A 15,054-nucleotide genomic window follows, 5' to 3' on the forward strand; every position below is an offset into this window, starting at 1 on the left:
AACTAGTATGCCTATTCAAATAAAAATAAAATAAATAATGAAGCTATTTTTTATGAAGGCAAAAGCTCAATGGAAATAAAAAAATATATACTTACTATTTTCATTCCTCTTTTTTGTTCACCTTTAGGTTTGGATTCCTTCACACCCTTTCCATCCTTCCTTCCCTCAGCTTCTATAAAATGAAAAGCAGCACTAAGGCAAACTGACAGGTATTAAGATGAGAATTAGCACTTCCTATAGTATTAGAGATGGAGTTTCACAGAATGAACTCATAATCTCTGCCTCCATTCTGTTTCCTAAACCCACAAGGTTTTCTCCTCAAACAAATAAATTCTTGTTGACATTTAAAAAAAAAACTTTCTATTTTTGTTTTGGTTAAGACACTGATTTTAAACATTTGTAATAACCACTTGAGGCAATCTGCAGCTCTGGTTTTGGAAGCAGCCATGGTCTGGAAGTGAAATTTAGATTGCTGCAGGAGCTTGAAAGTAAGACCACTAAGGTAGGGTGTTTTTCTCCCCTGAAATGTGACCTGTTCCATGCTCGAGGCCAGCTAGCTAGTTGATTTTGAGACGTCTCTAGTAAACAGCTAGTGAACTATTGTTAGCTTCATAAATCGTAATGTATATAGGTTTTAATTAATATCACAAAGTTGAATGATGGCAATGTAACATCTGTACAATTAATACTGTGACAAATGTATTAATTACAAAACATTTTCTGAAAATAATGGCCTTAATTTGAGGATGAAAAAACCTAGCCAGCATAGTGTCAGTATAAATCTGTGGTACAGTTAAAAGATTAACACATATTGGCTTAAATCTTGTTTGTAGGACAAGCACAAGTATTATTTCCTGTCTATTCTACCTTGGGTAAACTAGGTGCCACCCCAAGAATTGACACAATTGCTTAGCAGGGAGGAAAAAATGTACCATTACACTTGGGTTTATGCTACAATCAGGATTTCAGCCATTTTTGGTTATCAAACTAATAACTGCAAGAAAAACTGAAAAGGTACAAAAAGTAGCTAAAATGTCGATACAGAGAAACCACATCTGAAACATCCTCGATAGACAGTAATCAAAGCTCTGTATAAAAAATTCCAACAGAGTCCACCACTTCTGAGATACCAAGATTTGTTTGGAAGTGGAACAGATTATCAGAAAATCATTCCTAATATTTAATGAAAATCTTATTTCCTTTAATTTTAATCCACTGGTTCAGGCCTTGCCCTTGAGGTATAGAAAACAGGACTGGTCCAGCTTCTATGTAACAGTACTTGAAATGTTTGAAAATGGTTGCCATATTGCCACTGCTCTTTTGCAGGCTACATACACCTATCTCTCTCAATTGTTCCCCTTAGACTTGGTTTCCAGACCCGTCACTATGTTGGCCGCTGTTCTGCCTGGTGGCGCAGTGGTTAAACCGCTGTACTGCAGCCAAAACTGTGCTCATGAACTGGGGTTCAATCCCAGGTAGCTGGCTCAAGGTTGACTCAGCCTTTTATCCTTCCGAGGTGGGTAAAATGAGTACCCCCAGCTCGCTGGGGAGGGGGCAATGTGTAGCCTGCATAATTAACTTGTAAACAGCCCAGAGAGTGCTTGAAGCACTATGGGGCAGTATATAAGCAGCACGCTTTGCTTTGCTTTTGTTCTGCGGATAAATTGTTCTCCCTTTTATCCTTTTAAAATGTGGGATGCCCATAACTGGACACAGTATTGCAGGCGTCTGAGCAAAACAGAACAAAGTGCTACTATTTCTACTCTTGATCTGGAAATTAGATCTGTCTTGATGCAACAGAGTATTACGTTAGCCTTTTTTTTGCCCTTGTGTCACACAGTTGACTCATGAATAACTAGTGATCCTTTCTACATGTACCACTGGCAAGCCATCTGTGTGTCCTGTATTTATGAACACATTTCTTCCTGCTTTAATGCAGAAATGTACATTTATCTCCACTGAAGCATATTTGTAATTGTTTTGATCTACTTCCCCACTCTGTTATGGTCACCTGGAATCTTGTTGCTGTCTTCTGAAGCATTAGATAATCCTCACAGATCAGTGTCATATAAAAGTTTAATAAGTTTCTCTTCTACTCTTTCATCCAAGTCATTTGTAAATATGTTAAACAACACCTGGCCCAGAACAGAATCCCATGGTACCCACTTGCCACTTCTCTCCAGGATGATGAGGAACTATCAGCAAGGACCCTTTGAGTATTTTCCCTCAACCAGCTCTAAATCCATCTAACAGTAGTACTGTCTAGCCTACATTTTACCAGCTTGTCAATGAGACCATGGAGGACCTTGTCAAAAGGCTTGCTGAAATTAAGATACACTAAACAAAATCTGTAGTTTTATTTAAAAAGAGACACAGAAGATTAGTTTGGTATGATTTATTTAAAAAACAACAATTCATGGTTCCCCCTAGTAACCATCATGGATACAATTTTGTTTACTTACATGACAGTGGAAGACCAGCCGTGTGTTTCTTCCCCTCTCATGGGCTCTGCTTAGCATTATAACAAGCCTGGAGGAATTTAGGGGGCATCCATCCCCATCAACAAAGCAGTGCCATATGAACAGCAAACAACATTGTAATATGTGGACAAGAGATGGGCAATTAATTTGTTTCTTTTTCTGGTGGTTTTCTAGTCCCTCAAAAAATAGCTTAGTTCTAAGATAATATAACTTGGCCAATGTGCACAAACCTTGTGCTTGTTAAGTCCTGCTGTAGTGCTGCATCACCTCTCTCTCTCTCTTCCTCACACACAGTGATTGAAGAATCACTGTGTGTGAGGAAGAATTTCCAGAATCAACCAATCACAGTTTCTGGTTATAGTCATAGGTTGCAACTGGTAATCAATCTCCAAACTAATGGTCTAATGTTATATATATTATCTAATCTGTACTACTGAATATTTTGTCATAGTTTCTCAACAGTCATACCCGATTCTTCTTTATGCAAGCGATTGTAGAACATTTGGAGAGAAAAATCTCTGGACACAGAACTAATTGATTCTTCTTGAAAGGTACTCAGAGCTTCCAAAGGTAGCTCCATAAGGGATTTGTCCACCAGCAGTATCACACATTGTCCAATATCTTCAAGAGCTGAATATAGGAAAAATGAAGCAGATCAGAAAACCAATGTTAGAATAAAATCTGTTCTATGTTTTTTTTTTCATAAAAATGTTTCTAAGGAAAACAAATAACTAATTGGGGGCCTTTTCTAGAATCTCTTTGGAAATGAAAGCTCTACAAATGTTGTGAATCATGCAGATTATGCAACTCCATGGTCTGGAGAGAACAAATGATGCAATAATTAATCACTATGAGCTGAGACTTCATTTCCCAAAGAAATGTAACAACTGCAGTCAGAGGTAATTGCAAATAGTTTTCATTTGCAAGCAAAAACAAGTATAATACTTTTAATGTATTCGCAAAGGCTTTCATTGCCGGGATCTAATGGTTGTTGTGGGTTTTTCGGGCTCTTTGGCTGTGTTCTGAAGGTTGTTCTTCCTGACGTTTCGCCAGTCTCTGTGGCCGGCATCTTCAGAGGACAGCACTCTGTGCTCTGGTGTAGTTTGCTTGGGAGTTGAATACTCTGAAGATGCCAACCACAGAGACTGGCAAAACGTTAGGAAGAACAACCTTCAGAACACGGCCAAAGAACCCAAAAAAAAACCCACAACAAGCATATAATACTTTTAGTTTGCTACTTCTCTGCACCACAATCTGTTCTTTATCTGAGGTTACCTCTCCATATCGATCAGGAATATTTGAGGAGACACTGTAACCCACAAGGTTGAACATCATTAGTGATTTATAACATTGCTGAATCATGGTTTCCCATGCATGGAGGTCTGTAACTACGTTTGCTTTAATGATGATGACAAATAATAATTAGCAATTTGGCACCCGTCTTTTGGCTTCAAAAGTACAAAAAGGGCAACTTTCAGGCAAGAAATTAAAATAACGCAGAAGCAAAATCAGGTCATTCTCCTTCCTATACTAATTTCAGCAACTGAAGTCATTCCAAGATCTTTGGTTACCAATTTTAAATAATTGGCTGCTATTTGCTTCTTAAAATTAAAAAAAAATCAGTGATATTTGTAAACACGTTATCTCAGAAGTAGAGAAGTGTCAAGAAGGTGAGGCAGGAGAGCTGGGGCGCTGCTTCTGAATGGCAACCTGCCTGAGGAGATGGGGTTGGGAAGCATCGAACAACTGTTTGGCCAAATGATGAACCCTTTTGGCAGTTTGGGCTCATCTCTACTCCGAAGTGTTCCTTTCCTTTGGGGCAGCTCTGGGACTGTGTAATTTGCACAAGACCACACACAGTCTGGCCATTCTTTAAGGGATTCGAAGATACGAATTCCCCAGCCCCTATCTTTGCAACTAGGTGCTCCATCTCACTGAGCTATCCCAACAGCTGTTCCCCTGAATAAAGCTAACTCTCTCTCTCTCTTCAGAGCTGTCCAAGAAGGTTGGATATAGTGGGGTGGCAGAGATGCATGGAGCTACATGTCCACTGCTCAGTGTTCATCTTGTAATGCCTGCACAAGACAAGTTGCTTGTTGCCAACCAAGAAATGGAAACTTCTATCGTCTTCCCAGAGCAATATGGAAGAAGAGATAGCTCATGAGCTCAAGGTGGTTCATGTAGCAAGCTTTGGTTTGTTATCATTATGCTTGTAGACAGTTTCTCATACCAAAATAATCAGTTACTAATAGTTATCAACTTATACAAACTTGAAAACACAATTATTTTTAATTTGAAACTTTGCAACCAACTATGTAACAAATAGATAATTTTGCCACTATCTATCACAAATACAGTTTGAAGCCTAAACTATACCTTGACTTGCTATGCCTTTCTCCTTAGTTTTAGTTTTAGTTTTCCCTGCCTCATTGACTTTGGATTTTCCTGAGTCATCTGTTTTAGCTTTTCCTGGACTACCTTTTCTGTTTTTTCCTGAGTCACCTGTTTTACTTTTTCCTAAGTCACCTTTTCCTTTTCCTGAGTCAGCTGGAGAGACTGCTGGACTTTGATGTCTGAGGAGACAAAACTCATATTATTCAGAATTTCTTTAAAAACAATTGAATTAGATACTTGCAACTCATTTCATGCTAGCAGCAAAAGCAGTGCACATTGAGCTCTATTATGTATAAAGAAATCCACACATCCAAAGTTTAATGCAAAGTTAACATAAGCTGACAGATTTGTTTATAACAGGAGAGTTTGGAGGTAACTCATTATAGGCTTCCCATACCATAAGTTGGAAGCAACTTGATGGTACATCACAACACGAAACTTTACAGGCATGATGGTGCCAATGACACATATGTTTTGGTATTAAAACAAGTTGTTTTTGATGACATTAATAGGATATATGCCAGAGGATGTAATGTGATTAATTACAATGACTGAGTATTTCTTGCTTTCCTTTATCTTGATTTGTTCTCCCATGAGCAACGTACTTCTGGCAACACTGATCTGTCACAGCTAGGGCTATAAACAGAATGGGACAAAGCAATTACTGTAATAGTCCCAATGGCCGAAAAATGGGCCTCTGAGTGGGAAAATATTCACGAGCCTTGAACAAATCTCTTGCAATGTGTCTGCAGATCAGCTCCTGCACATCTATAAGAAATTCTTTTATCAGGCTACATAGCAAGTAAAATGTAGAGAACAGCTCTTAGACTCCTGTTAGTGGTCTATTTGTGACAATCACATTATCTTTATTATCAGTTTCTTTGAATTTGATATCTGTTTTTGAGCCTGAAAATGACAGCACACTGTACAGCTGAGGTTGTATGGCAAGGGATTCTGCTGCAGACATTCAGCTAGGTATGACAACAAAAATATTCTATATAATACATCAGTTTTGTGACATTATTATCATTTTGTCATGGGTGGCAGCTTTTCCCAATGGATCCTTTTAAAAAAAAGTGTTTTGAAAAGGACATTCTAAATTAAGATGCACGTGTATTTGGAGCATCCAGGCTCTACACTTCTCTAGCAACAGTGGCTTCCTATTTGTTTCTGAATCCTATTTAAACATTGACTATGATCTGGATATCTGAAGGTCTGCTTCATGTAATTCTCTTATGGCGTCTGTTCATGAAAATACATTGCCAAAGACTTCTTATAAGAGCTTATAAAGAAAAAAGAGAACTTATTTCTTCACTGAGACCTCATGCAATTGGCACCTGTGATCCAACACAGGGAGGATGCTTCTACTCTCAGTGGTAGCATGAAACACCTTATGATTGTCCAGGGCAGTGGTTCCCAACTTTAGGTTGCCAGATATCATCATACTGCAACTTCCAGAAATCCTGGTCAGCACAGCTAATGACGAAGGCTTCTGGAGTTTTAGTCTAAGAACATCTGGGGAATTAAGGCTGGGAACCAAAGGAATGAATAATTCCTGATTTGTGAATTGGATGGTTGAATATTCACACAACCTTGTCTTCACAGACAACAGCTGGTACATATGTACCAAGGCCTAATTAGTCCTTATGATCAATCCTTTGAGAACAATGGTTGACATAGTAAATATTGTGAACCACCCAAAGAATGTTAACACTATTGGGGTGGCATAGATGTCAAAATAATAATTAAAAAATACAAAGTCTCATTTCAGTTTAACTCAGTGCACATATTTTTTCTTTTTTCTTTTAAATACCTCAGCTCAGAGAAATCAAACTGTGATAATACAGGTTTTAGATATTCTTCCATATCTTTCAAAACAGCCTGAAATTCTGATGCAAAGCGCTGTTCGTCTTCATCTTCCATATTCTATGGCATAAAATTAAACCATAATTTAAAAGCAAAAAGTGATACTTAAAAGGCATATGAGTAACAAAAAAGGGACAATATAGCAGTCAAATATATAAATGGAATAATCATGGTGAATAATGTTTTGAAACATCCTATGTAAAAACTGAACAACCCCTTTTTAAACAGCAAGTATGTTATGCTTTATTATTTTTATGCATACACTGAGGTACTGAAAATATTGGTGCAAAGTTACCATGGCAACATTAATAAAATCATTCTCTAGAGCAACAGTCTTCAACCTTATCAACCCTGGGTTCCACCTTTAGCCCACACATGCATTCGGGAACCCAGCTCTTAATTCTTTACCACCTACCACATCTTAGTAGAGAGTTGGTGCTGTTATTGCAGCCTACTTAAGATGAGGCTGCAATGTTCCAGGGAACTAATGCTAATATTCTGGACATTGTACATACAGCTGTTACAAGCTGTCTCAAAAAGTAAAGAGTAGTTATTAAATAGTTCTCTATAGACATAAAAACACAATGTAAATAAGTGAAATATCTAATTGATTAATTATCTAGATAACTAGTTAAGATTTCTTACTTGATCTAACTGTGCAGATGATTCTTGCCATTTTCGCAGCCCTTCATCTTGCAGGGTTTTATCTGGTGATAGAACTTGATCCAGAAGACTCAACATCCTCTCCTCTTTCAGAAGTTTTACTTTCTCCAATAAACTGAAGAATATATCAGAATCCACAGTGGTCCGCACAATTTTAGCCTGCACTGGTGTTAAATAAAATGCAAATCTATTGTTATTTTTTAAAAAAAGCATTTTGCATCTTCATTTTTCATATCCATCATGTAGCACAAGATTCTGAGAGGGCCAGCGCAGGCACTGTCAAAACCCTATTGTGTGCATTCACAGAGGCCACGATGAAGAAAGATTGTTCTCACTCTGAACTGGCTTTGTGATGCTGTCATATGATCCTAAAGTGGTAGGAAATGCTTCTCATGAAGAAGATACAATTAAACATGGTGATGAAGCCACTGCCAATCAAACTGCTAAGAGCTTGTGACAAGGCAAGTAAAGACAGGTTTTCTCGTACATCCTTCACACCCCTCCTTTAAAAACTGTGCCTGAAATATGTATGGGAAAACATCAGCATTAAAAAGGACAACAAATACACTTACAAGTTGGCTGAAGAGGTTTTCCTTTATGTTGTCCACTCTTTTCCTTTTGTTGCCCACCCTTGTCTTTTGGGTGCCCAGTTTTTTCCTTTTGCTCCTTTTGTTCCTTTGGGCTTGCTGATTTTATTTTTTGGAGCAGTGCACCATACAACAATGATCTATCAAAGGAAACCATCAAAGCTAATTCTCTATTTTCACGAATGATTCCTTAGTGATTCCTAATCTGACATCTTTACATACACCGAATAAAAATGGTATAAATATTAGCTACTGAAACTAATTAATTAATTTAAAATATTTATATGCTACCTTTCTCCTGAAAAAGGATCTAAGGAGGCTTATAGTCTTAAAAGTAACAATATTAAAAGTTAAAAGAAAAAAATTATCACAGTATTTTTTTAAAAAAATTAAACAATTATAACATTATCATTAATAGATAAGAACACAATGTTTTAAACACATTTAAAACAACAATAAAAAGACATTGGTTTCATTATGGTGGAGAAGGGGGGAAAGACTGGTCTTTGCCTACTTGCAGTAAAGACCTTCCTATACTGACTGGAGTATTTACATTCTTTGGAAACTTCTACATGCCTTTTTGAGATGTTTAGCTTTTCTTAAGACAGCAAGAAGCTTATCTGGGAGAAAGACAAATGATCTAGCGTTAACAGACCTTGGAAAGGGCTGGAACTAGGAGACAGTGCTAAAGCAAAGTTAAGGTGCGGTATCTGCTATCTCTTAATAGAGGAACTTACAGCCTTGAGTTTGAAAGAACTAAGCAGGGCTATTACAACTGAGCAGGCCTTTTAAGGAAGTCACTAATGGAGATGGGAACAAACCAGAAAACGAGTGGTTCACCTTTGGTTCAGATACAGCGGGTCCGGCTTCCCTTCACAGAGCCAGCCACTGCCTCTGCACATGCACGTCTCTATCAGCCGGGTGGTATTTGCATGCATAGGGGCAGCGGTCCTGGCTCCTGGAAGAGAAGCTGGGCCTGCTGTCTCGCAACTGAACTGTGAATCAGCCCGATTTGTTGTTTTTTATGTTGTTAGCTGCCTAGAGTGGTCCTGACCTGACCAGATAGGCGGGATATAAATAAATAAATAAATAAATAAATAAATAAATAAATAAATAAATAAATAAATAAATAAATAAATAAATAAATAAATAAATAAATAAATATTTTTTCAGTTTATGGCCATCTCTAGTCAGTAATTCATAGCTTCATCATTACCTCAGAAGCAACGGGATGCCAAAGGACAAGAATAACATCAGCTGTGTATTGGAGGTTGTTTCTCCATATTTAACCAAACCTGAATAACTGAATCACTGGGGTTCATCAAGGTTACAACAACCAAGTATATTAGCACTAATCCAAATTCAGATTTGTTCCATCACATGAGTTCCATCAATTCCTAGAGGAAACAGCTCTGGCCACAGTGATCCATCTCTCTGATTTGGAAGAATGAAGCATGCCCCACATGGGACTGGCCTTAAACACAAACTGCAGGTAAGGCAAACCATGGCAGCCCAATTGCTGGCACATGCTTTCTAAAGCATTCTAAAACAGAGAAGTCGTGAGAACTGTCACATTCATACCTGTCTTCTGAATGCTGGAGAATGATTACATGAAAATTTGGTGGCAATTCATTCATGATATTAAAATGTTGCACAGAAATGCAGAGGTTTCCCCATGCCTACAAACAATAATAGCAATAGAATTGATAATGATGGTAATAATGGTGAATTTTTTTAAAAAAATTAGCATCATAATTTCAATCACAAAGTGCAATTTGCAATATATTTTTATTAGTAAATATTTTGCTCACCATAGTTGAGTGACTGATACATAATAAGTTCGTACAATAGAAATAATGGAAAATCACATCTAGGAAGCAGTGTATTATGAGTAAAATCATTACTCATAACTCATTAACATTTTGAATAAAAATGGATAATGTTGTTCCTTCCTACCAGGTTTATGTTATATTTTTGGCATTCTGAATAGCAGTAATTATTTCACAAAATTCAGAGATACACACTCAGTTTATTGTAATCACTCAAATGTCAAAAACATGATGAACATTTTTAGCTTTCCAGAACTCCTCATCAGCTTAAAAGGTAAAAAAAACTGAAGGCATGAAAAAAAAGCAATAAATGCAATAATCTGTCTAGATGTATTGTCCATTGTCTCTGTGACATTCTGACTTTTCAAGATGGAGATGCATACTAAGTGAAGAAGCAAAAGTACATGCACCTTAAGTTTACAGAGGCCAGTAACTTTACTGCAAAATATGGCATGTGTACGGGAAAATGTGGACGCAGTTTTCATACTTCTCTGGTCATCTGCTGCAGACACAACTGAGTATGGGATCTGGGCCACATCAGAATGTGTGACAGAGAATTAGCAATATTGCTCACATTACATATGCATTTGGCAGTTTGTCCTGCATGATTCCAAGAGGATTCCGGCTACAGCTAATGGTTTTTCTGTCCCCTATAGACAAAAAGTCTGATTGTAAGCCTTTTATTCAAGCACACTGGCTTCTGAATTGGCTTGCAGGAGAAGCAGGTTTATATAGGAGTAGTTTTTTCAGCAGTAAAACTGGATATTAAATTTATATGGCAACTAGCTAAATAAACCCAACTGAAACCCAACTGGCAGTGGTATCTAGTGGCCGGAGGGAGAAGAAACCCTGACTGCAGTAGAATTGTCTTAAAAAGCAGGACCTGTTCTTCTGGTGGGAGATCCTGCTCATAGCAATAAACTGCAGTATTTTTCACCGCACATGAAAAACACAGAGTAGTCATATGCTCATAGATCACTATTTGTGGAAATTCTACAGGGAAAAAGTTGATCAACCTGTGAGACCTTTTTACAAGCCTGTTACCGCTCCCAGGAGTGCTTTTAGTCTTCCTGAGAAGCTGCATCTATCCCATGCTTCTTGCATTTTGATTTACAAAGGAAAAGAGCCTTTAGCAATGTGTGCCACCGTCTTTCTCTGTGCATCTGCAGCCACTGTTGGCTTGTGGAGGGGAAGATCCTTCAGGGAGGGCAGACCAAAATAAACAATGTTTGAAAATGTATTATTAATAATTTACACTCCTCAATAGTAACAACAAACAGGCAACAAGGAAAACACTGCTTGAGAATGTAGAAGGGTTAGCTGCATTAGTCTGTGCAAACATTATAGGTAAAAACAAAACAGAAATAAAAAGTTTTAAAAAAGACAGAAAGTGCTGGCATCATATATATCAGTGGTTCTTAACCTTGGGTTACTCAGGTGTTTTTGAACTGCAACTCCCAGAAACCCCAGCCAGCACAGCTGGTGCTGAAGGCTTCTGGGAGTTGCAGTCCAAAAACACTTGTGTAACCCAGTGGTTCTTAACCTTTGTTACTTGGATGTTTTTGAACTGCAACTCCCAGAAACCCCAGCCAGCACAGTTGGTGGTGAAGGCTTCTGGGAGTTGCAGTTCAAAACTCCTGAGTAACCCAAGGTTAAGAACCACTGATATATATGACAAGTCCACTTCACCAGACATGATAAATAGCTGATTGCATGTGACCCCTACAGGTGTTCTGATTCAACTAGGGACCAGAACCCTGTGAGAATAGGCTTCTGTGAATCTACAGCATTTTTTTTAATTGATTAGCTCACCTTGGATATAGTTGTTAATCTCTGCTCCACATTTTTTAGAAGACTGCTTGTTCTGTCTCCTTTTTGTTCTAAGTGGTGCTGCAGATGTAGCATTGCTGCCAGTTGTGAACTGCTTGTATTCAGTGTAGCTGCTAGAAGGATCTCTTTCATCATCATTGATGCTGTACAGCTCTGTAATGTTTTAATATTAGTCTAGTTTGCCGAATGTTTTTAAACAGATTCTGAACACCTTATCAAGGAAGTATAATAGCAAGTGGTACATAGACTGCAATTATTTACAATCACAATAAAGTACTGTACAAAGACTCTGAGAGTGAAATATGAAGTATGCATTTTCTCAATTATTCAGGTTCTTTCATGGAAAAATTATCTCTAAATCACATACATGCCTGTTTAAAATATTTATATAGTTAAGTAATAGATTGTCAGTGTTAAGTAAGGGACCGTATAGTGATGAAACTGCTGTATAGCTCAGCGGTTAAGTATATGGCTGTGGATCCAGAGATTGGAAATTCGATCCCTTACTGTCAGTCCTTGATTGCTTTTTCTTTTCTCTGCTTCAAAAGTGACATCTCTACAACTTCTTACTAAGGCCTAGAGCAATGGTATGACTAGCAATTTTTCACTATGGTTGGAAGGAATATGCAGGCTTGTTCGGATATTCCACGTATGGGTTTGCCCTGCATGCCACATTTTATTAAAACAACCCCATAAAGGAAGTTGGAAAGAAAGCGATGATTTCTAAGCTGTTTCGAGAGACTTATGGCAGAACAGAGAACTGAAGTGCTCATCTCCTAATCCAAAATCCGACAGCTAATCAGTACACTGATTAGTTGTAACCATACCTAGTGCCAGTATAATGCTGCTAATGAAAATGAAAGGCTAGCTATGAACATGAACAATTTTTGGACTGAATGGAGTCACTAATAACATTTATCCTTACCCATGGTTAGCACGGTTGCAGATATAATGCTGACCATTATTAACAATAACATGAGAGGAATTTGCACAGGTGAAAACTAGAGAAGCAGATGAGTTTGCTCTCAATTACCAGTCCATTGTTAGGCATTTGCTAGTATTACGTCAACACCAACTTAATGGGGTTTACCACAATCTAAAACATAGTGGCTGAAATCCAACTACAGTACATATTTACACTAGCATAACTTCAATGGCATAAATTTCAGAGGCAAATTGCTGCAAGTTAAGAGGTTGAGGAGAGCATTTGAAATTTCAGTGACAAAGTGTTGTAAGTTAAGAAGTTAGCATAGGCATTTGGTATCAGACACCAGTCAAGACTAAATGGACTAAATGCCTGTGCTAATTTCTTAACTTACAAACATTTGTTACTGAAAATAACACCAATGGAGTGATGTTAATATAAATATGGAGTGGGATTCCGGCTGTTGTTTCCGTATGCAGCAAAACAGGATTCTAGCCCATAACGACATTTAACATCAATGACAAACACTAAGTAAAGATAATAACTTCACACAATTATTGTAATGGTCTCCCTTCAGAGCTTCTTAATTAATACCTTTACGTCGGTCCAGTCATCAGTCCAACTGTTCTAACGAGTTGTTACCTTACCTGATACAGGGCCAAAAACTGAGCTGCTGAAACTGGGTCAAATCGTCCAATGCACTCCACCATTTCCAAACTAGCATTGGCCAAGGTATCGATCATGTTATTATTAATCGCAACATTAATGCACTGCAGCAAAACTTCTGTTGACTGAAACAAGTATTTCTGAGTCCAAATCTGTCTTCCCTATATAGTAAAAACAGCATTTTTTCATTAAACATTATACAGACTACAAAAGCCGCAAACCTATAGTTATCTATGACTTCATGGAGAGTGGCAGTTTCTCACATGTAATCAATTTTTAATGAAAAATATTGCACGCTAGTAGAGGTGAGAGAAGCCTGCTGTGTACCTCAAAAATAAGCAGAGGCCTCCTACAAAGATCTGAAGGGCCTACTTGGAAACCAAAGGGACGACACTGATCACACTGAGAGTGTATCGGCATGACTGTTCAAACAGCACACCTTTCCGCAGGATCCCCTGTTTGCAGATGTATGGGGGAAGCCATATGCCTATGAATGTGGAAGCCATATTCCTACGCCCAACATCGGTAACACAAACTCTTTGAATAAAAACATGAGACTGAGTCCAGTTTTATGTCGTCCCCACATTTACCCACCCTCAGATGGTTCACTTTCCTATGATCCTTTGTAAGGTTGAGCAACCAAATTTCTATTCTAGAAAGACCAGATGAAATAGATAGCTTCTTTTGAGGCTGGAGATTTCTGTGAAATCACCACACTAGAGACGACTGAATCTCTCCAGTGCAGAGCAGAATTATCACTTCCCAATAAAAACTAATTAGAACGCCAAAGGACTAAAATTTTACAAACACACAGCATGGATGACTCTTTCATCAGCAGCTACTCTCAGTCTCCAGAAATGCTTTGTAATTGTTCCTCAGTTTCTTTTGCTACCCCATACTAAATGTTCTGTGACCACATAGTACAGTATCATGACACACAGGCTTGCCTACATAAACCAACCTTATTTCTTCCACTCCATTTAGAAAGGGAGTTCAATATTCACATGAGAGTGCCTTTTTTCTGCTTTGAAATGGCATTTGTTTTTATACTTCCAAATGTCATTTGTCCATGAATTTCTTTTTTTCATTTCTCCCTGTGCTAGTGGAGATAGCAGAGGAAGCACTGATAAGTGCTCCGCACAGCCACACTATCCCCCTCTCCCTCAAACCCCCATCTTTCTGGATGATTTCAGAAGGACCTGACAATTTCCACAAAAATGGCAAGTGGCAGTGTGGGTCTGTTGCTTCCCCCCATTTTTGCAGCAATCACATTTTCCCAGAGAGAGAGAGAGAGAGAGAGAGAGAGAGAGAGAGAGACAGAGAGAGACAGAGAGAGACAGAGAGAGACAGAGAGAGAGACACTTCCAGAGGAAGAATTTTTTCAAAATTGATCTACCAAAGAGAAAAAGAATAGTAGAAGCATCTGAAAAAAACACGTATCCATTTTCTCCCTTTTCACTTTGATTTTCACAGCTTATTCAAATTCTGCATTATTTTCTTTAGTCTACTAAAAGTATGTGTTTAATTAAAATATTTAAAATATTCAATAAGTTAAATGGAAAATTCTTCATTTTCCATTGGCATTACTTTTCCCTGTCCACCTTCTTAGAAGTGATCTACATGGTCCAGATCTGAGAAATTTCTGTGCTCAACCTACCCTTAATTCATATGCTTTCTTCCTGTACTGATCAAGCTGTTTTTTACTAAGTGGCAAAGGAGTAGTTGGTACTTCACTTTCATCACATTTTGCTTCTGCTTCTGGTGAAGGAGACTTTTCACAGAGAGATTTAGCCACCTCCTGTTCATCACAAACA

General features: G+C 38.0%; 1 protein-coding gene across 1 annotated transcript in view; it reads right to left on the reverse strand.

The window, feature by feature from the left end:
• The window catches only part of CFAP46 (cilia and flagella associated protein 46), a 108,976-nt gene that overhangs the window by 14,464 nt on the left and 79,458 nt on the right, over nucleotides 1-15,054 (reverse strand). The window contains exons 46-55 of the mRNA XM_072995373.2: nucleotides 14,898-15,038; nucleotides 13,222-13,401; nucleotides 11,632-11,802; nucleotides 9,572-9,669; nucleotides 7,976-8,130; nucleotides 7,386-7,567; nucleotides 6,688-6,800; nucleotides 4,857-5,053; nucleotides 2,949-3,110; nucleotides 96-172 (exon numbers count right to left, since the gene is read on the reverse strand). Of these exons, the coding sequence (XP_072851474.2) occupies nucleotides 96-172; nucleotides 2,949-3,110; nucleotides 4,857-5,053; nucleotides 6,688-6,800; nucleotides 7,386-7,567; nucleotides 7,976-8,130; nucleotides 9,572-9,669; nucleotides 11,632-11,802; nucleotides 13,222-13,401; nucleotides 14,898-15,038 (1,476 nt within the window). The remainder of the gene's footprint in view (nucleotides 1-95; nucleotides 173-2,948; nucleotides 3,111-4,856; nucleotides 5,054-6,687; nucleotides 6,801-7,385; nucleotides 7,568-7,975; nucleotides 8,131-9,571; nucleotides 9,670-11,631; nucleotides 11,803-13,221; nucleotides 13,402-14,897; nucleotides 15,039-15,054) is intronic.

Source organism: Pogona vitticeps, chromosome 3, assembly GCF_051106095.1.
Source record: "Pogona vitticeps strain Pit_001003342236 chromosome 3, PviZW2.1, whole genome shotgun sequence".
In the NCBI taxonomy this organism is placed as follows: Eukaryota; Metazoa; Chordata; class Lepidosauria; order Squamata; family Agamidae; genus Pogona; species Pogona vitticeps.